The sequence below is a fragment of the Belonocnema kinseyi genome, chromosome 10, assembly GCF_010883055.1.
Source record: "Belonocnema kinseyi isolate 2016_QV_RU_SX_M_011 chromosome 10, B_treatae_v1, whole genome shotgun sequence".
Classification (NCBI taxonomy): Eukaryota; Metazoa; Arthropoda; class Insecta; order Hymenoptera; family Cynipidae; genus Belonocnema; species Belonocnema kinseyi.
The window spans coordinates 69,030,724-69,052,491 of NC_046666.1; the positions used below are offsets into that span (position 1 = coordinate 69,030,724).

General features: G+C 26.0%; 2 protein-coding genes across 4 annotated transcripts in view; one reads left to right on the top strand and one right to left on the bottom strand.

Annotated features, from left to right (window-relative positions):
* Positions 1-19,117, bottom strand: part of LOC117181483 (RING finger protein 10) — a 27,224-nt gene extending 8,107 nt beyond the window's left edge. The window contains exons 1-8 of the mRNA XM_033374187.1: positions 18,756-19,117; positions 15,604-15,779; positions 11,035-11,252; positions 10,845-10,935; positions 7,603-7,787; positions 7,316-7,511; positions 4,113-4,241; positions 3,630-4,032 (exon numbers count right to left, since the gene is read on the bottom strand). Coding sequence (XP_033230078.1) covers positions 3,630-4,032; positions 4,113-4,241; positions 7,316-7,511; positions 7,603-7,787; positions 10,845-10,935; positions 11,035-11,252; positions 15,604-15,779; positions 18,756-18,825 — 1,468 coding nt within the window. The 5' untranslated portion in view covers positions 18,826-19,117. The remainder of the gene's footprint in view (positions 1-3,629; positions 4,033-4,112; positions 4,242-7,315; positions 7,512-7,602; positions 7,788-10,844; positions 10,936-11,034; positions 11,253-15,603; positions 15,780-18,755) is intronic.
* A 249-nt stretch (positions 19,118-19,366) lies between these two features.
* Positions 19,367-21,768, top strand: part of LOC117181678 (beta-1,3-glucosyltransferase) — an 11,718-nt gene continuing 9,316 nt past the window's right edge. For 2 of the 3 annotated variants that reach the window (XM_033374587.1, XM_033374590.1), the window contains exon 1: positions 19,367-19,671. The gene's annotated coding sequence lies outside the window, so the exon portion shown is untranslated. Of the gene's footprint in view, positions 19,672-20,948; positions 20,995-21,768 lie in introns of those variants that run through there. The other variant, XM_033374589.1, reaches the window with a different exon arrangement.

Below are 21,768 nucleotides of genomic sequence, written 5' to 3' on the forward strand. Positions count from 1 at the left end.
GAAAATTAAAATTCGAAAGTTTTTTCTAAAGCCTCCAGGGGACTTCGTTTTCGCACGAAAAAATTTTATGTGCCCTTATTGCATCCGGACCCACAATTGTAGGCCAAAAAGACGAATATTTAATTCAAAAAACATGAACCTTCAACTGGAATAGTTGAATTTCCAACCAAAAAGAGTATTTCCAAACAAAAAACATTAATTTCCTATTAAACAAGATTTTCCACTGTCAACCAAAAATGTAATAGCTGAATTTTTAACGAAGAGTGTTTGAACAAGAAAAAATGAATTCTAAGCCAAGAAAATTTATGCCTACATAAAAAATACGAATTTTCAACAAAATACATCAATTTTCAACCAATTTTAACCACCAATTTAAAAGGTGAATTTTCAGTCAAAAAATAAAGTCAAACAAAGTAACGAATCCTCAAATAAAGATAAATCTTAAACTGGAAAAGTTGAATTTTTAAACAAAAAGACGAATTTTCAACTAAAAAAGATAACTTCAACCAAAAATTGAATTGTTACGTTTTCAGTTTCAAATTAATTTAACAAAAAAATTAACAAATTTTCAACAAAACAGTTAAGCGATATCTCAACGTACATTTATCAGAAATAAAAAAAAAGTTGCAAAATTTAGTTAAAATGTCAGTTTTTCCCCCCCCCCAACGATTATTGATAGGATTTTTTTTTGTTTTTTAATTTTTTGTGATCATTTGAAGTAAAATATGCGATTTTGTACAACAAATTTCGTCATTTTTACAGTAAAAAACAACGTTAATATAACAAAATTTAAACAAAAATATAGTTGGGGAGAGGAATTTTATATGCAGAAAAAGTTTACAAAGTTTTAGAAGGATCGGTTCAGTAGTTTTTGTAAAAAAGCTGGAACGAAATTTTAAAAAGTGCTTTCGAGAAATCCTCTGTTAAAATTTTAAACATTAAAAAAGTGAAGAAAAAAATTAATTTTTTTAACGATTTCGTCTCCTTTTTTCCATTACACTTCACGAACGCAGAAAGTGTAGTGAAAACTAATAAAAAGTCTATTATTTTATTGTATTTTTCATTGTCTTCTGGCACGTTCCTACATTTTCAAGCGCAGCAGCGGCCTATGAGGAGGGTCGGCTTTAAATCTATAACACCAAGAGTTCTGCTCCGATTGACTTGAAATTTTGACACAATATTTTAAAAACATGTTAAAACAAAAAAAATAAAATAAAAATAAAAAAAAAAGTTTTGTAAGTGCTTATCCCCCATTCCACCCTTAAGGGTTCAACTGTAATAGTTCAATTTTCAGTAAAAAAATTAATATCCAGCAAAAAACAAAATAAAATAGCTCATTTTTCAACTAGTGATGAGTTTTCGATTAAAATGATAAATCATATTTAAAAAAAAACATTCTTACCAAAAGAGTTTAACTTTCAAGCAATTAATTAAATGTTCATTCCCAAAAAAGATAAATTTGAAGGAAAGCTGCTATAATTGATATTTCAACAACAAAAAAACATTTTATTTTTAATCAAGAACATTCTAATAAAATCAAAAAGAATGTTTAGAAAAATGGTTAAAAACAGTAATATAAAGATACTTTCACAAATAAGAAATCATTATTCAGGGTGCCGTTTTAATCGAAGAAAAAAATTGCCGGTCATTTCACGGTTGTTTTCCAGTTCGCAAACATTTTTCAAGGTCAATTAAATTAAAAAATCGAACTCTATTCTAAACATTTTTCTCTTTAAAGTAATAAACAATAGAGAACAAATTAAATTTACAATGTATATAAACTGCAAAATTTAGAACTTTTATCAATTATAGAGTTCGAAGATTCAGATTAAATTCCAAAAATATAAAGCCAAGTTAATATTTTCAATACTCTAAATTAAAGAATCAAGCAATAAACTTTAAACATTTTCAAAATTATATTTTTTAAGTAATTTTAAGCTGGCCAAATTAAAAAATGGAAAACAAACTTTTTTAAATTAGAAGTTAAATTATTTTCATTTTAAATAGTATAACCATCCTTCAAAAACTTAAAAATTTTATTTCAAAATATTGAGAAATCTAGAAGGGGTTTTATATTTTTCTAAATTTAAAATCATTGTTAAAATTTTTTCAAAACGTTTAAATATATTTGTAAATGAATTGAATTTTTCCTACAACTTTTAGAAAATCCTTCAAATTAAAAAAAAATCCTTAAAATTCGAATTTATGAATAACAATAGGAACACTTATTATTTGTAGAAAAAATTAGAGTAATATTGAGAGATATTTAGAAGTTTTAAAAATATCAAAATTAATTTTAGAACTTTAAATTATTTCAAATCATTTACACGAAGTTTGTGATCCGAAAAAATTGGGCTATTCGTATCGAAATTTTGGTGTAAATACCCACAGCCGGATTTAAAACAAAATGCAGATTTCTGCAGATTTCTGCAGATTTCAACCAAAAAATTTAGAAACTTTTTAAGAATTATGAAATGCTTAAAAAGAATCAAGACATTTTCTTAATATTCCTAGGAAAATTGTATATGATTTTTTATTTTGAAAAATTATTGTAACAAAAAGTTTAAAAAGATTTTAAGATATTTCCAAAATGAACAAAACAGAACCTGGAAGATTTTAAGATTTTTTTTTAATTTGCAGGATTTTCCAAAACGTGTAGGAAAAATTCGGTTAATTTAAAACTGTATTTAGAAGCTCTGAAAAAATGTTAACACACTACTTTTCAATTACTTGAAGACATTTTAAGTTTGTAATTAATTTTGAATCTTTTCAAAACTATGAAATATCTCTTGAAATGACACAAATTTTGTTCACAAATAATAAGTGTTCAATTGCTATTTATACGCAAAATTTAACAATTTCACTTACAAATTTAACATTTTTTAAACAGAACAATTCAAATTGTAACGTTGAAAGTTGAAAAGTTCTTCGAAATTCTACAGATTCAAAGCTTTCCATTTAAAACAATTCAGTTTCAAAGTGTTTACTTTTACACATATTTGTATTCAATTTACTCGTCTTAAATAAACAATGAAATTTTTAATGGCTAAGAAAACTATTAAAAATAATATATTAATTAATTAATTTATTCAATTAAATATAAAAAATAATATAAAGGAAGACCTATACCTTGAATTAAAAATATTTTATTGATGAATCATTAAAATTGTTGTTTTTTAAATAAAATTATCCCAACAAATGATATTATATTAATCTCAAATTTTGAACGGATTTAGAATAGTTTTGTCAAATCAATTAGTGTTCAGTTCTTTATACTTGAATTATTTACAAAACTGTTGAAATCAAACTTGCGCAAATTTTTCTTAAAATTCCTAAAATTCCCGGTCAAGAAATAAATTCACTGTCATTTCCCGGTCTCAGAAAATTCCTGGTTTCCCGGTTCAGCGGCCACCTTGTTATTATTATTTAATTTTATATTGTAACTTTAAAAAAGTAAGCACGATCTCGAAAAAATTTCCTGACTTAAAAAAAAAGAATCCCCGACATTTCCAGGTTTTTCCAAACATATAAAAGTTCCCTGACAATTCCAGATTTGACAGGCTTCCCAGACAGGGTAGCCACCTTGCTTTAAATACCAATATAAGATCCACATTTTGGTATCAACTCACCTTGATAAAAGTAAAAGAATTTTTGCGCAAACGAAGAAGCTTGTAAATCATTAACATAACTCTCCATTACTTTTGGCGGTTGTACGTTCTTCGTGCCAATTTCAGTTTTGGTAGCCATCATTTCAAACTCTTCCACCTCTTCTCCTTCCCACCAGGATTTCACAACTTCAACATGGGATTCGCTGTTGCTTTTTAATTCAGGATCTTGATACGAAGCTAAAGAGGCTGCTTGAACCAATTCTTGATTTTGAATGCAATTCTCTGGAGGCAACAGACTTTCTTCAAAAACGGTGTCTGTATATGGTGGTTGGGGGTCGGGTGGGAAAACTGGAGGTTCTTCACTCATTGAAGACAAATCTTCTTTTCCGGATTCAAAGCTTGATTGTACGACTTCCTTTGAATCCTGTGATGAAATAGTATTTGTATGAGTGGAAGATTTAAAAAAAGTGTTATTTTTGTGTTAGTCAAATCCAGATTATTTACCCCGAGTTCCTGTTCTCGGATTTTCAATATTTCTAGCGCTTCTTCGATGAAACAAGTTTCGGGACTGTGGGGATCGTCAGAAAATTCGAGTTGCAGCTGAACTCGTTCACACTGGATTATGTCTAAAATCTGTTGATATCGCAAGCATAATTATCTCAGTGCACGGACACACTTCAGAGATAAAAAATATTGTCACAAATTTAACAAAATTAGTGTCAAAATAGGGTAGAAAAAATTTGCAAGCATTAAAAATGAACTTTAATGTTTATTTAAAATGTTAATCTTTAGTCTAAATTATTATAATTTCTACTTCTTTACCGTAGACTTCAGTTTTTCCTTTTTTCAAATAATAAGAAATTTCCCTATAAGATCCAGTAAGAAAATTCATATTTATTTTAAAATTTTATTACTTCATTCAAAATCAAATGACTTTATAAAAAATTCAAGAATTTTGTTAAACATTCATCTTTTTGGTTTAAAAATATATCTCTTTCTGTATAAATATAATTTTTCTGGTTAAAAATGAATCTTTTTCGACTGAAAATTAACTTCTTTGTTGAAAATTGAACTGATTTATAGAAAAATCCCAATTACGGCTTGAAAATTAAACAATTTGGTCGGAATTTTAACTATTTGGTTAAAAATTTATGCTTACTGTTGAAAAATCGTCTTTTTTATCAAACATTAATTTTTTACATAAAAATTCAACTGTTTTATTGTTGTTGAAGTATATATTAACTATCACATTTTTCGTCGTAAACTCGTTTTTTTTGTACAAATTTAATTATTTTGTTTAAAATACAACTATTTTATAGAAAATTCGTCAGGTTTTGCTTGAAAATTCCATAATTTAGTATGAAATTCAACTAAATCTTACAAAATAAAACGGCTTTGTAGAAAATTCGTTTTTTTTTTAAATTTATGATTTTAAGTTAAAAAATTCCAATATTTAATAAAAAATGTTCAGAAACGAAAAATAAAAATAAACTAAAAATTAATCAAATGAAATTGGGCCTAACATCAAATTCACAGTTCAAACTATTTAATTGGAAATGAATATAATTTGTTTAAAATTCATATTTTTTTCGTACAAAACTTCAATTTTTGTTTAAAAATGTTGTTGAAAATTCGTCTTTTATGATATAAAATTAATCTTTTTGATTGAAAATGTAAGTATTTGGTATAAAATGTATGTATTTAGTTTAAAATTTCTCTTTTATGATAGAAAATAAACTTTTTATATAATTTACCTTTATGGTTGAAAATAAAATGTTTTAGCTGAGAATTGAAGTATTTTGCTAAAAACTGGTCTCTTCATTTATAATAAACTGTTTTTTTTTGTTTTTTTTTTTTAATATAAAATATTAACTTTTTTTTTTGAAAATTAGTATTTTCAGGTTGAATATGCCACTGTTTTATAGAGAATTTGCTACTTTGACTTGAAAAATCAACAGTTCTAGAAAATTCGTTTTCTTTGTATTGAAAATAAATTTTTTAATTAAAAATTTAACTATTCGATTTTTGATTAAAAATTGATCTTTTTCAGTTAAAAATTTAATTATTTGGCTGATTAAAAATTTTTTTATTTTAAATAGTTGAAAAATCCTTAAAATGGTTCAAAATTTTATTTCAAAATCTTGAAACATTCACATATTGTTTCACATTTTTTTATACTTTCAATTATTTAAAAACAAAATTTCAGAACTTCTAAACATTTAAAAAGATTCAAATTTTTCCTAATAATTTCTTTAAAATCCTGTCGAATTAAACAAATTTACCTAAAATGTTCCTCATTCATTTTTGATAACTTTGTTAATCTTTCTAAATCTTTTAAAAATATTATTTTCCACATACAAAATCATTTTTAATTTTCCTAGTAAATGTTTTTTATTCTTCGGAAGCCTTTAACAATTCTTAAAAAGCTTCTCAATTTTTTGTTCGAAATCTGCCAAAAGTTATAATCTTTGGTTTCAAATTACGTCGTGGACTATTTGCACCGAAATTTTGGTACGAAAATTTAATTTGTTCATTCTTTCAAAACTTCTTAATATCTCTTAAAGAGACTAGAAATTTTTCTAAGAATTATAGATATTCAATGCATCAAAATTCAATAACTTGACTTACAATAAAAATTTTCTACATTAAACAATAAAAATTTTAACGTTCAAAGTTTAGTTTTTTTGTCTAGTTTCCAATATTTAATTTATAATGACGGATGTTAAATGCACAGTGAAATATTTCTAAATATGAAGACATTTTTCTTATTCTTTCTTAGAAAATTTCAAATTGAGTGGTTTAAAAATGGAATATTTTAGACCGAAATGATATTTGAAATTTAATGATTCCGTATCGTCTTGTAAAATCAATTGTTATTTACTTTTCAAATCTGAAGAAAAATACAATTTTTAAAATAATTAAGTTATATTCACAGTTGAAAAACTATAAAGGTTTTTAGCAAAAATCATCGATTTTAAACGCCTCTAATTAAAAATTTTTGTAATTCTTTAAAACTGCACATTAAAGTTCTTTAAATTAAAATGTACGCTTAAAATTCAAAAACCTATAATTTTGTAAGTGAAAGATTTTCGAATTTAGCATTCTAAACTACAGGATATCATAATTGAAAAAGATAACAATTGAAATAATTACTTAGAAAACAGTTGAAATCAAAGTTGGAAATATTTTTTTCTTCTAAAAATTTGTAAAATTCATGGTAAAAAAATAAATTCACTGTCATTTACCAGTTTTTGTCGGTCTCATAAAATTCCCGGTTTTTATTTTTAATCAAAGCGACGAAGGTTCAAAGAAAAAAAATTAAACACAATAGCTCATTTTTCAACCAAGGAGATGAATTTTCAATTGAAATTATGAATCCCTAGAAAACAAAAAATTAATGTTGATCAAACGAGTCACTCTCAAACAAGTAATTAAATCTTTATTAAAGAAAGACGAATTCGGAAAAAATGTATCAGTTGATATTTCAACCAAAAATAGATTTAAATTTGTTATAAAAAATAATGAAATTCAACCAAAAAGGACGATTTTTTAACAAAATGCATGAATGTTCAACCATATTCTTGAATTTTTAATTAAAACCGATTAATTTTTAACCAAAAACTGGTCGAGCCCCCTCTCCCCTCACTCTCTTCCTCAATTTGAGTGACACTTTCATATTTAAAGAATTTAGCTAAGATAAAACTCACATCGTTAGGAGTAGCCAAAAGTAATTTAGAGTAAACTTGGCAGTGGGAGTCATCAGTAACATAGAAGAAATCAGTAGGACCTAAAGTTTCCTTTTCTGGTACGGCCGTGGCGATCAAAGATCCTCTCTCTCGTCGCATTAAACGCAGTCGCACCTTGTCACCAATATTCATCGAGGTTTGAGTAATTTCCATGACACTGTAATCCGGATAATTAAATTATTATTAATTATTTTACGTTGAAATTTAGAGTCTCTAATTAATTAACATAGAAATTAAAAGATCCATACCTCTTCAAGTCGGTTCTATAGATCGATTCATAGCAGATGGGACATTTTCGCCAAGTTTTGTCAGACAATGACAAGTAGTGCAAAATGCACGCCCAGCAGTAGACGTGACCACACCGTGTCATTTTTGCAGCAACAGGTGAACTTAAACAAATGGGACAGGACAGTTTGTCGGATGTATGGACCCTCTGAAAATAAACAACAAAATGACATACTAAAATAAGGGTGGTCGTTTTAATCGCAGATATAAATTCACGGGTTTTTCCCGGTTCGCAAACTTTTTTTGACAGTCAATCAAATTTAAAAACTTTAAACTAAGGCTATCTTTCTATTTAAAATAATTAAAAATGAACAAAAAATTAAAGCGCTCAAAGTGGAACTGTTGAATTTGAAGCTGCCAAATTTAGAATTTTTAACTTTTATAATGACTTCAAAGATTCATATTCAGTTCGAAAAATATAAATCGAAGTTATCATTTTTAATGCCCTAAGTTAAAAAATCAATCACTGAACTGAATGGTCAACTGACCATTACTGGGACAGTTAAGGTAAACTGACCATTACTGGGACAGTTAGGGAAAGTTAACCCACATAAACAGATAAATTAATATAAATGGAAATTTTTAAAGCTAGTCAGATCGCCCATTAGTGGGACACGAATTTTGGAAAATATCCTTAAGTGGGACACCAAAGAAGCCAATACTGCGACAAGGAAAATCCAATGGGGTGTATCAAAATAAAATGGCACAATTTACTTATAATTTATTACAGAACACATTGAAAAGCAAGAGTGGATTGTGGTTACCGTTTAATTATTTATTCTAAAACAGTTGTTTAGAGTAGTTTATTAAAACCTCTAATTCTAACCTCAAATTTTGCCAACTGCTTAGGTAAGTAACTTAATAATAACTCATAAATTAAATTTTTAAATAAAATTAGTAAGTTTGCATTAAAATTTAATATTATAGACTAATATTATCGATTTACTTGCAAATTAAACTGCTTGGTAGTACATTTTATTGACTGAAAAATCTGTTTTGATTAATATTTTAACTATTTTGTTGAAAATTCGTCTTTTGGTTCGAAAATTTATCATTTAAAATATGTTTCCTTTTTTAATCAAAAATCTTACTTATTACAAAAATCATGTCATGTTTAATTTATAATTAAAACATTTTTCGTTGGAAATATCAACTATGATATTTTTTAATAAGAATTAATCTTTTTTGGTAGACAATGAGTTTTTATTTAAATTAAAAATTCAAGAATTTGTTAGAAAATTGAAGTATTAGGTTAACCAAAAAAGTTAAATTCTGATAAAAATATATAATAGTTGATATTTTAACCAAAAAAGATTTTATTTCCATATTGAAAGCACACGAATTATTTAAGAAAAAAAACTAATTTCCAATCAAACTGCTGAAGCCCCAACCTAAACAGATTAATTTTCAACCATAATTGCATTTTTGTTTAAGAAAGATTAAATTTATAATTAAAAATATACGTTTTCGAACCAAAAAGACGAATTTTCAAGAAAGTACTTCAAATGTTAATCAAAAACATTTTTCAGTTAAGAAATAAAAATTTTTTTTTAACCAAGCTGTTGAATTTTCAAGTAAAAAATATGAGTTTTCTTCAAAATAGTTAAATTTCTAGTTTGAAAATATAAATGATCAACAGAAAAGTTAATTAACTTAATTTATCTTAAAAAGGAAATTGATGATATTAATCATATTAATATTTCATATAAATCTATAATATTGAATTTTAATGCATACTTACACATTTTTGTTGAAAAATTGAATTTATTAGATACTATATTACATTACTTACCTAAGCAGTTGGGAAACTTTGAGGTTAGAATTGGAGGTTTCAATAAACTACCGTGAACAACTTTTTAATAATAAATAATCAATTAAATAGCAAGTATGTGTCTTATAAACAATATTTTTAATATATCACTGAAATAATACTGCGACATTTAATTTTAAAAAGTCAGCGACATCTCGTCCCGGTTTAGGCAACTTCTCAAAAAAATTTCCAAATTACTTTTTCTTTTAGTTAATCTTAAAAAATATAAGTTGTTTAAATTTGTTTAAATTTAAAATTATTTTAGAAATTTTTTCAGAACTTCTAAATACCTTTTTAAATAAATTCAATTTTTTCAAACATTTTTTAGGAAATCCTGGAAATTTGAAAAAATTTCCTTACAATTTTGATGTAGAAATAACAATTGAACACTTACATATTATTTATAGAAGAAATTTGATTAATTTAAAAATATATTTAAGAGTTTTGAAAAGATTCAAAATTAATTTAAAACTTGAAATGATAGCCTAATTTAGAACAAAATGTAGATTTTTGCAGATTTCAATCAAAAAATTTAGAAGCTTTTCAAGAATTGTGAAGAATCTAAAATATTTTAAGAAAAATTTTTAAAAGTTGCATTATAATTTTGAATCTTTCCAAAGCTTCTGAATATCTCTTAAAAGTACTCAAAATTGTTTTATAAATAATAAGTGTTCAATTCTTATTTATGCATCGAAATTCAACAATTTCATTTACAAATTAAACAGTTTTGAAATACAACAATTCTATTTCAAACATTCATATTTGGATTCAATTTACTCGTCTTAAATTAACAGTCAAATATTGCTAAATATTCAATAATTATTCTTCTTAATTCAAAGATATGAAATTGAATGGGTTAAAAATTGAATATTTCAAACTAAAATAATATTTCAAATTGAATAAAAGCCTTGATTGAATTTAAACCTTAAATTTTTAACGTTTTTAAAATCGTTTTGTTAAACAAATTTCTTTCTTTAAATTTACAGTTGATGAAATAAAATTTTGTTTTAAAAATTTTTAACTTCAAACGCTCTTCATTTTTAGTCTTCAAAACAGTATTTTAAAATTGCTTAAATTAAAAATGCAAGCTTAAAAATGAAAATCAAAAATGGAAAATTTTTCAAGTAAGACTTTTGAATTACGCATTGTAAACTGAAAAAAGCAGAATTTAAAAATATAAAAATTTAACTAATTATTTTAAAAACTGTTGAAATTATTCTTGAACACATTTTTCTTCTAAAAATTTGTAAAACTCCGGTCAAAAATAAATTCACTGTCACTTCCCGGTTTTTCCCGATCTCAAAAAATTCCCGATTTCCCGGTCCAGCGGCTACTCTGGAAATGGAAATTTACTAGGAGTAAAAATTAATTTGATGGAATTAAAAGACAACTTACAATTTGCTCGATGAATTTCCACTCAACCAAAATGTCAGGATCAGCCAGATGCGCTGTGTAATCTCCATTGGCACTCACGATAAACTGGCAGCTGAAAAAAACAACAAAAAACACGAAAGTTTAGAAGAATATTTAAGACATTTTTGTTTATAAATGTTGTAATTTTTAATTGCATGTAAAAAATACCTACTTTGCTTGTAAAAATTGCTCCTTATTGTACTTGTGTCGTTGAACAGGTGGCAGCCAACGATTGCTGTTACGATCGTAATTCAATGATCTTCCGCTCCACGTCTCGGAACCATTTCGCATGTCACGTGGAGCATAATGAAAATTCAGCAGATGATTCAAACTCTGCTTTTTACTTCCTTGGTTCATCACTGAGCCTGGCTCAGCTAGTTCTTCTACTACCTGCACATACAAAAATGAGAAGATACTTTCATTTTTTTTCATCAGGAGCGTCTTCAAAAAGTTTGTGCTTTTATAAAATGACAAATATGGATTTTTAGACTAGAAGTTTGATAAAAACCAACTTTTTTAACATGCAGGATGGGCCTTTTAATCACACAAAAGACTTCCCGGTCATTTCCTACTTTTTACCCGGTTCACACACATTTTTCACTGTCAATGAAATTTAAAAAACTCAAACGCTAAAGCTAAAAATTGCTCCATTTGAAGCAATACAAATTGAGCTGCAAATAATTTTAAGCAATTTTAAGCTAGGAGTATTAAGAATTGCACGATTACATTTTTGTTATAAAATAAACACTTCTTAAATTAAAAGTTCAATTATTTTCATTTTAAATAGTTTTAAATTCCTTAAAAAGCTTCAAAATTCTATTTCAAAATCTTTAAACACTTACATGTTGTTTTATATTTACTCAAATTTTTTATTAATTTTGAAATCTTTTCAGAACATCTGAACATAATTTAAAATTATTCAAATTCTTCCTAATTTTTTTTTTTTTGATTCTGCAAAATAAAAACATTGCATTAAATTCCCCCAGATTAATTTTTTACCATTTTGGAAATATTTTTAAATATTCTCTTTAAATTAATTTGTTACAATCAAGTAATTTTCAATTTTCCGGGGAATCTTAAGACATTTTTTTTATTCTTTTGAAGCCTTTCTTAATTTTTAAAAAGCTACTCAATTTTTTGTTAGAAATCTGAAAAAAGCTATATTTTATTTTCAATTAGGCCCTCCCTGGTCTGTTTGCATATTGAATTCATTACGAAAAATGAATTTTCAACCAAATAGTTGAATTTAAAAACATTATTATTAACCAAATAGTTAAGTTTTTGCAACCTGAAAAATTAATTTCCAACAAAATAATTAAATTTTGAACTAAACAAATGAATCTTCGACAAAATGAATTTTAAACTAATTCGTTCAACTTTAAACTAAATAGTTCAATTTTTAACAAAAAAGATGAATTCTAAACGAACAATGTAATAGTTTATGACTGAACCAATAAAGATCAATTCCCATAGAAAATATAAACTGAATAAAAAGATTTCCTACCGAAAGAAATGAATTTTCATAATAAGAGTTTAGTTTTCAAGCTAATAAGTCGCATGTTATATAAAAAAATTGACTTTAAACTCCGAAAAGATCAATTTTCAACAAGAAAGTTAAATTTTCAGTCAAGAAATATGAATTTTACATGAAACAGAACTTTCAATCAAGAGACGAATTTTCAACAGAACAGTTGAATTTTTCTATCAAATAGGTGAATTTTCAAGTCGCAAATACGAATTTTTAATAAGTTAGTTGAATTATCCACGAAAAAGTTAATACACAACCAAGGAGGATGAATTTTCGATAAAAAGCTATGCCTTTTCTACAATAGAAGACGAATTTACAATCCAATCGAACGAATTTTTTTTATATAAAATGACGAATTTTCAACAAAACAAGTTGAATTCTCCGTCAAACAAGATGACTTCATAACAAAATATTTGAATTTTCAACAGAATAATTCAATTTTTAATAAAATTGTTACATTTTTAACTAGTCAAACTTTTAACATACAAATATGTAAAATTTATATGCCAAAAAGACAAATTTTGTATAAGACAGTTGAAATTGTAACCCAAAAAGATGAATTCTTAACGAAAAATGTGATGTTGAGATTTTCAACAAAATAATAAATCCTTTAACAAAATAGTTGAATTTTGAACAAAACATTTGAATTTACAACCTTCAAAGATAAATTTTCAATCAAAAAATGTAATACTTTATACTTCTAACAAAAGAGAAAAATTTTGAAACCAAGAAGACGAATTTACAACAGAATACATGAATTTTCAAACAAAGAGATGATTTTTTTAAACTGAAATTATGAATTTTCCAATTAAAAAAAGCAATTTTCAACAAATAAAGATTTTTCAGTCAACAAAGAAAAAAATTTCATTGCAAATCGTCGAACTTTCAACCCAAAACACGATTTTTCTGTGAAACAGTTGAATTTTACCCAAATAGTTAAATTTTTAACAAAAAAAAAGGACATTTTATCGAAGAAAAATTAATTTTTAACAAAGTAGTTGAACTTTGGCCCAAATTGTTGTACTTTCAATTTAAAAAGATCAACTTTCAGCAAAATAGTTAACTTTTCAACCCAATAGTTGAGTTTTCAACAAAATAAAGATTCAGCCATAAAAAAAAATTTGTAACCAAAAATGATGCACTACCATTAAAAAATCAGGGTGACCGTTTTAATCGACGAAATAAATTCCCGGTCATTTCCCTATTTTTTCCTGTTTCGCAAACATTTTTCACGGTCAATGAAATTTAAAAAATGGAACACTAAAGCTAAAAAAAATTCCACTTGAGGTAATAAAAACTGAGCTGCAAATGAAAGCACTGAAAGCGGAACTTTTAAATTTTGAACTTTTAAAATTGACATTTAAAAGTACTTAATTTAAAAATGTATTCAAATTCTAACATTGAAGGTACTATTCGATATAAAAAAATATAAATCACCGTTATCGTTTTCAATGCTCTAAATTAAAAAATCAATCAATGAACTTTAAAATTTTCAAAGTTATATAATTTTAAGGATTTTAAAGCTAGAAACATCAAATATTGAAAAATTGAAAAAAATTTGAACTGGACACTTCTTGAATTAGAAATTCAATTATTTTCTTTTTAAGTAGTTTAAACATCCTTGGAAAGCTCCAAAAATTTATTTCAAAATGTTTAGAAATCTAGAAGTTGTTTTAAATTGGTTTTAAATTTTAAATTATTTTGGGAATTTTTTCAAAACTTCTAAATATTTGTTAAAATGAATTGAATTTTTTCTACAATTTTCAGAAAATCCTGCAAATTTTAGAAAATTTCTTTACAATTTGGATGTATAAATAACAATTGAACATTTATTATTTGTAGACGAAATTTGAGTATTTTAAGAGTTATGCAGAAGTTTTGAAAAGATTAAAACTTAATGTAAGACTTGAAATGATAGCCTAATATAAAACAAAAAATATATTTTCGCAGATTTTAAACAAAAAAATTAGGTTCTTTTCAAGAGTTGCGAAAGGCTTCAAAAGAATAAAAACATTTTCTTAAGACTCATAGGAAAATTAAAAATAACTTTTCATTTTGAAAAATTATTTTAAGAGAATGCTTAAAAAGTTTTTCAGAGATTTAAACAAAATTTTCAAAAAATATTCTAAAAGATTTTAAGAAAACTTTCTAAAATTTGCATGATAATTTTTACTTTTTTTGAAACTGCTTAACATCTCTTAAAATTACTCAAATTTTTTCTACAAATGTTCATTTGTAAATTATACATTAAAAATTAAAAATTTCACTTACAAATTAGGCATTTTTCAAATACAACAAGTAAAATTGTAATGTTCAAAGTTTAAAGGCTCTTCGAAATTTTAACGATTCCAGGTTTTCTTTGTCAAACAATTCAGTTAAAGATACTTTACTTTTAAATATTTGGTTTCAGTTTACTTGTCTTAAATAAAATTCAAATATTGCTAAACATTCAATACTTATTTTTTTTTAATTAAAAATTTTTTATTGAATGGGTTAAAAATTGAATATTTTAGACTGAAACAGTATTTTTAATTAAATAAAATCCTTTAATTAGGAATATATTATTATGAAGTTATTTTTAAGTTCAAAATAGTTTATGAACTTTCAGTCACACGTTTACATTTTTTTAATGACTAAGACTTTCAAATTGAAACCGTTTAAGTTTTAACGTAAAAATCTGAAACTTCTTAAATTTTGAACTGGTTTGAAATCGTTTTGTCAACTCGTTTTTATCCACTTTTTATTACTTAAAGTACAGATAAATAAAAAGAAATTTATTTAAACATGTAAGCTTAGAAATAAAATTTTTTAATTAAAAATGTTTAAATTATAACATTTTGAAATACGCATTATAAGCTAAATAATAGCATAATTTAAAAACATAAAAATTCGACTAATTATTTAAAAACTGTTAAAATCGAACGTGGACAGATTTTTCTTCTTAAAAAAATGGTAAAATTCCCGGTCAAAAAAAAAAAAAAAAAAAAAACTTGACTGTCATTTCCCGGTTTTTCCCTGCCTCAAAAAATTCCCGGTCCAGCGGCCACCCTGACAATATAATAGTAGACTTCTCGCATTTAGGAAAAAAAACAGAAAAAGAGAAGATCTCTTAATTATATGGGGAAAAGGGGTAATGTTTTAAAAGGGGCAAGAATGGGAAGTTCTACTTTTGAATTTAAGTTCGCATGATGTATGTTTTTGAAGATTACTAACCTTGGAATCCTCCTTTGCACTGCCATTATAATATCCTTTAGGTTTTGGTCTCTTATCAAAACTTTTTCCTTTCTGTGCAAAGGTCTTCCTTGGCTGATCATATTTGGACAAGTTGCTCGCACCAATCGGTTCGCGTTTACGGGAAGATCTTGGAAACGGTCTGCTACCAACGACATCTACAGAGAAATTATTAGAAAGTTTAATAATAAATTTTAATTAAATTAATCTGAAAATTTTATTTAAGAAGTTGATTATGTTCCCCCCATTTACTATTAGTTTGAATTTCAGAATGTCTACTCAAATCCTGGAAAAATTCCCCGACAATTCCAGATTTTTCCAGGTATAATTTTTCATAATATGGAGACATTAAGGCAATAAGGAACGTTTAAATACTTATAAAGTTTCAGATTTTTAGTTTTTTTTTTCGTGTGGAATTAGTATGATAAAAAAAAATGTCGGTCAAGTAGTAATTGGAGAAGTGTAACATGCCCTTCAAATAATTCGCATTTTTTTTTTTAATAAACGATTCGAAATATGTAAAAATGTTGGCAAGATTATGCTCAATAATGTTGTTTTTTCAGTTTCTAGGAATTGAATTAAAATGTTTAATTTAGAAAGCTATGAAATATTACATTACAAGATATCCGTAAATATATTATTACTACCGATTAATTAAATAATTGAATAATATTGAAAACATTTAATCATTCTTGATTTGTCTAAAAAAATCCATGAATTTGAATAATAATTCAAACAAATTCTTATTTTATGTTCATATACTTAAAAATATCAATTTTCAAACAAATAGTTGAATTTTTTATTTAAAAAAATCATTTTTTAATTACAAAAATAATAGTTAATTATGAACTGTAATCTGGAATTTATGAAGTTTAAACCAAAAAGATGAATTTAAAACAAGAAAGACGATTTCGACAAAATACACGAGTTCTCAATCAAATATTTAGTTGAATTTTCAACTAAAAATGATCAATTTTCAAACAATATGAATGGAACAGGTTAACTTTCAAGTTAAAAATTAATTTCCCATAAAAAGTCAAATTTTCTACCAAAGCGATGAAATTTCAACAAAAATGATGAATCTTTAATTAGAATATATGATTTTTAAACAAAACAAAAAAATGAATATCTGACAAACGTTTAACTTTCAACCGAATAATTTTATTAAAAAAAAAAAAAAAGATGAACTTTTAAGTAAAATTATAAATATTTAACTGGAATATTTAATTTTCAACCAAAAAGATGAATTTTCAATGAAATAGTGCAATTTTAACTAAAAAAGGTCAATCTTCAACCTAGAATGGAATAGTTATATTTTCAATTAAAAAAATTAATTTGTAACCAAACTGATGAATTTTCATCTAAAATAATGAATCTTGAATGTAGTTATATTTTTTACGAAAAACCCATATGTCGAAGCAAGAAGATTAATTTGTACCAATAAGACGAATTTTAAACTCTAAAAATTTAATTTTTCAACCAAAAGTTGAATAGTTAAATTTTTACTTAAAAACTTAATGTTCGACAACATAGGTAAGATTCAACTAGATGAGTTAAATTTTCAGTAAAAAACATCATTTTATATCAAGTAGTAAATAGATGAACTTTTAATAAAAATTATGAATCTTCAACAAAAAATTATTTTTTAACAAAAGATTTTAAGTTTTAACATGTAGTAACAGTTTTAACCCAAAAAAATTATGAATTCTGAACGAAGCATGTGGTTTATATTTCCATAAAAATGGTTATAATTTTTTATCAAAAATACTTGAATTCAACCAACAAAGACAGAATTTAAATAAAAAAGTGAAGAAAGGTTTTAAAGCCAACAAAGAGACAAAATTGCAACCATACTGATAAATTTTCTACTGAAAAAGATCAATTTATCAATAAAAATATAATAGTTAAATTTCCACCTAAGAATAATGTTATGGTCATGGCTACGTGTACCGAAATTGCAGTAAAAATAGCCAGATTTTTTCGGTGCGTGTAGATACTATTAAAAAAAATTCAACAAAATAGTTATCAACCTACTTTTAGAAATTAATTTTTAGAAAAATGCAGACAGTTCGAGATTTACCAGACAGGGTAGACAGTAGACAACCTGAATTATTATGACTCCACTTGAAAGAATTTGCGTAATCGTAAATAAAGGACAAATTCTTTTATAAACGCATATATTCTTTGTACAAGACAATGAAACGTTATTACAAATTGTCGTTACGAAACATGTAACAATAATACAAAATATTATATATAGATAACAAAAATATAACCAGCAAGTGATTTTATTCTTCAGGACAACTTTTAATCATTTTCTTTAAAACTTAAGTTCAGATTAAAATTTGTTTAGAGAATAGACGTTTCTTTTACAGAAATTATCAAATTAATGATTTTTATTTTAACGGAAATGTCAAATTTTATAAATTCGAACACCCCTGGTTTGATTTTTGCAGATTTCTCGTGAAGAATAATATAAATTATTTTATGACCTTTTTTAAGTTCTGTAAATATTGATTCGATACAAAAATGTTCTCCATTAAAAAATAACAACACAAATCGAATTGTAATAATTAACATATTAGATTTTCACGTCATACTGGAAAAATATTAAGTTTTGGAGAAACTGGGTGCTGGCGAAAAGTATTAATTTTGCAAATATCCAAACCTCACAGATTTCTTCAAAAGATTAAAATACATTGCAAAGAAATCCACAGATTTTTCAAAAGTAAATTTAATCTCGCGAAATATTTTTTTCTCTACTCCTAAAAGTCACAATCAACTATATCAAGTGAAAATGGAAATTAATTTAGAAAAAAAAGCATAAAATTCTCCTTAAACAAAAATTACAACTTCAAGGTCACGCTTAAGAAAAATCGATTCCTCATCAAGTTTCAACTGGTTCTTCAACTTGTAAAAAAAAATAGAACAGACAATATATCAATCCCAAGGTTGAGGAAAGATTGAATATATGTTAAATTCACGTAATCAAAATTTAGTGCAAAACAGTAAACATTTTTAAACAACATTTTCGCGATTACACACATGAAAACGCCGCACAAAATGATTAGATGACGTGCCAAGCGTGACGAGAAGAATGAGCAAGTCGTCAGATTTTTGTAGTTTGGACTCACCTTGATTTTTCTTGGAATCACTGCTCGTCCCCTTGGACGAGGACTGCGGAAATTTGGACTTTTTGTCCATTGTAAAGGTGGCACGAGCCGCCGAAAACGTGCACAACGACAGAGATAAGGTCTCCTCCGTATGGAGAAACGACTTTTTGCTGCAGATCCATCTTTCAATAAGCCATGTTTATCAGTTACAAAGTAAATACCTCCAAGAAGGCAATGTATTGATGAAATCGAGCTTTGCAAGCGTCGAGAAAAAACGAAAAACACTTTTTTAGGGAGGAATTATCCCCCTGTCGCCGTAAACGACGATTTTATTCGCGTACCACCACTTTCGCGATCTCGTCGCTACAATGGCGACGATGATGAACAGTGAATACTGCCAATAGTCACGTGACCATTAATCCTCAGGGAAACGGAAGTCAAATTAATATCACAAGAAACTTTTTTATTAATTTTGTGATGTAATATTTTTTTTAATTTACTTTAATAACTAATTATTTGTTTTGAAGATAATAAAAATGCATTTTTTTAAGAAAGCACTAGAAATTCCTAACCCAAAAACTCATTAGTCGCTGATCTGCATTGTTGACAAAATGACGACTACATGTGTTTCCTGTTGCGAAACGATAAGAAATCACTTCTGGGAATAATCTTTTTAGTTTTTTAAAAGATTTTTATTAAATACGAAGGTTTTTTCGTATTTTGGAATAAAGAAAAGAAAATTCCGGCATTTGGGAATTGAAAGCGAAGATGAGCAATTTGAGATTTGCTGAATTAAGAGAATCGGCGTTGTTGAAAAGGGCTAATACTTTGTTTCATACTTATAATTTAGCGTCTTTTTGTGATTTCTGGTTGTGAATATTGGAAAGCGTTGATTTTTAACGTCAGCAGGGAAAATTGTCCCTTCGAAATAAACAAGGTGGGTTGTCAACTCTTTATGACTTCTTATTCATGATTTTTCGTTTTCTTTATTAATTGACTGATTTTTAAAAGCATCGCCTTCTTGAAATATGCTTAAATTTTTCAAATAGCCTACAAACAATTTAATTTTGTGTATAGGTGCCGTGTAGATTTGTGGAATTTATAACGTTGTCAAAATCTAGTTTATAGGTTAGGAAACCCGGGATTTCAAATATTGGAAAAGTAATTTGAACGTATAATGTTTAAAGATGGATTCGAATATTAATATGGCCATAGAAAAATATATTTTAGTTCAAAATTTTATTATTATTTATTGTAAATACAAGAATTTTGTTGAAGTTTCGTATTTTTGGGTTGATTCTTTTTTGGATAAACATTCAACGGTTTAGTTGAAAATTCCTCTTTTTTGGTTTAAAATTTATCTACTTGTTTGAAGGTTCAACAAAATTGTTAAAAATATATTTACGGTTATAAATTCTTGGCTTAGAATTTCAACAGTTTTCCTGGCCCTCTTTTCTTTCTTGACTGAAAAATATTTGTTACATTTTTTTTTCGTTTTGTAATTCATGATTTGTTTTGGAAATTCAACTCTATGTTTGAATATTGGACAATTTCGGTGTAAATCCTCTTTTTTTTAAATTCTTTATCAGATTAAAAATTAATTTTTTCCACTAAAAATGTAACTTTTTCAGTTTTTATTGAAAATCGATTATTGTTCAGTTAAAAACTTAAATTTTTGTTTAAAATTCATCTCTTTTTGACAATAATTTCATCTCTTTTTATTTAAATGTCAACAATTACACTTTTTGTTGAGAATTCATATTTATAGTTTGAAAACTCAACTATTTGGTTCAAAATGCAACTATTTTGTTGAAAATAGAATTATTTTGTTCAAAATTTAACATTTGATTGAAAATTCATCTTTGCATGTTGAAATTTCGACAATTAAGTTAAAAATAGGGTTGTTTCCAAAATCAGATATCATTTTTCCAATAAATGGATCTTATAGTATATAAAATTATAATTATAAAAACGCTCATAAAATATTTTTTACATATTATTTACTATTTTTAATTTAATGTTGAAATATGAATTTTTTATCGCGATGTCGATTGGAGGGCCCTTTGACGTCAAAGGGGTCGGATTGTCCACCAATCACAGCTCACGTGTCAGTGATTCTCAAATATCTTTTCTGTGCCGATGTTTTGTTTTGTAATCCTCACATCGAAAATAGAAGTCGCAAAATATTGTTTAAAAAAATGTCAAAGGAGCGTTTCGTAAAAACCAATAGAGAAAATCTACTAAAAAAAATATATTTATGGTATGTATAAAGAATTCATTGAAAAGATACTTAAATGTAATCATGTTTACTGAACAATGTGTAAATATGTATGATTTTAAAATGTCTTAATAATTGCACTTACTATTTTCCTTCAACATACTACTGACTCTTAAACCAAATATTACAACAGGATACATTTTTTGTCACATAATCCTTAACAAATAAAGCAGTCAATTCAAAATAGTCAAAATTGACAGCAGACCGTGGCCTAACCTCTTTATCATAAGTTTCACATCGTCACATTGATAGATAATTATGAGAACCTCTGAGTCATGTGACACCCACGTGACACCAATCTGAATAAGTGTATTACCGCCTTCAATTTTTAATAATTTTTCTTTTGGTTTGAAAATTCATCTTTTATGGTAGAAAAGACATCTTTTTTGGATTAAACCTTTGCTGTTCGAAGGAAAGAGTGAGAAAACACTATGCAATATTTTATTAAATGATGAGAGAATTGAACAAGTTGATAAGTTCGTATGCCTTGGTAGCTTATTTACTATGGACGGGAAGATAGATGAGGAATTAGATAGACGAATAAATGAAGGTAAGAAGGTTATTGGTAGAGCAGGTCTTCTTATCAGAAGTAAAAATATATGAAATAAAGCTAAAATGGCAATACATAATTCTATATTTTTACCGACTGTACTGTACGGTAACGAGACATGGACTTATCAAGAAAAAGATAAGAGTAAAATTAACGCAATTGACATGAGATTCATGCGCATAATATGCGGGAAAACCCTGATGGAC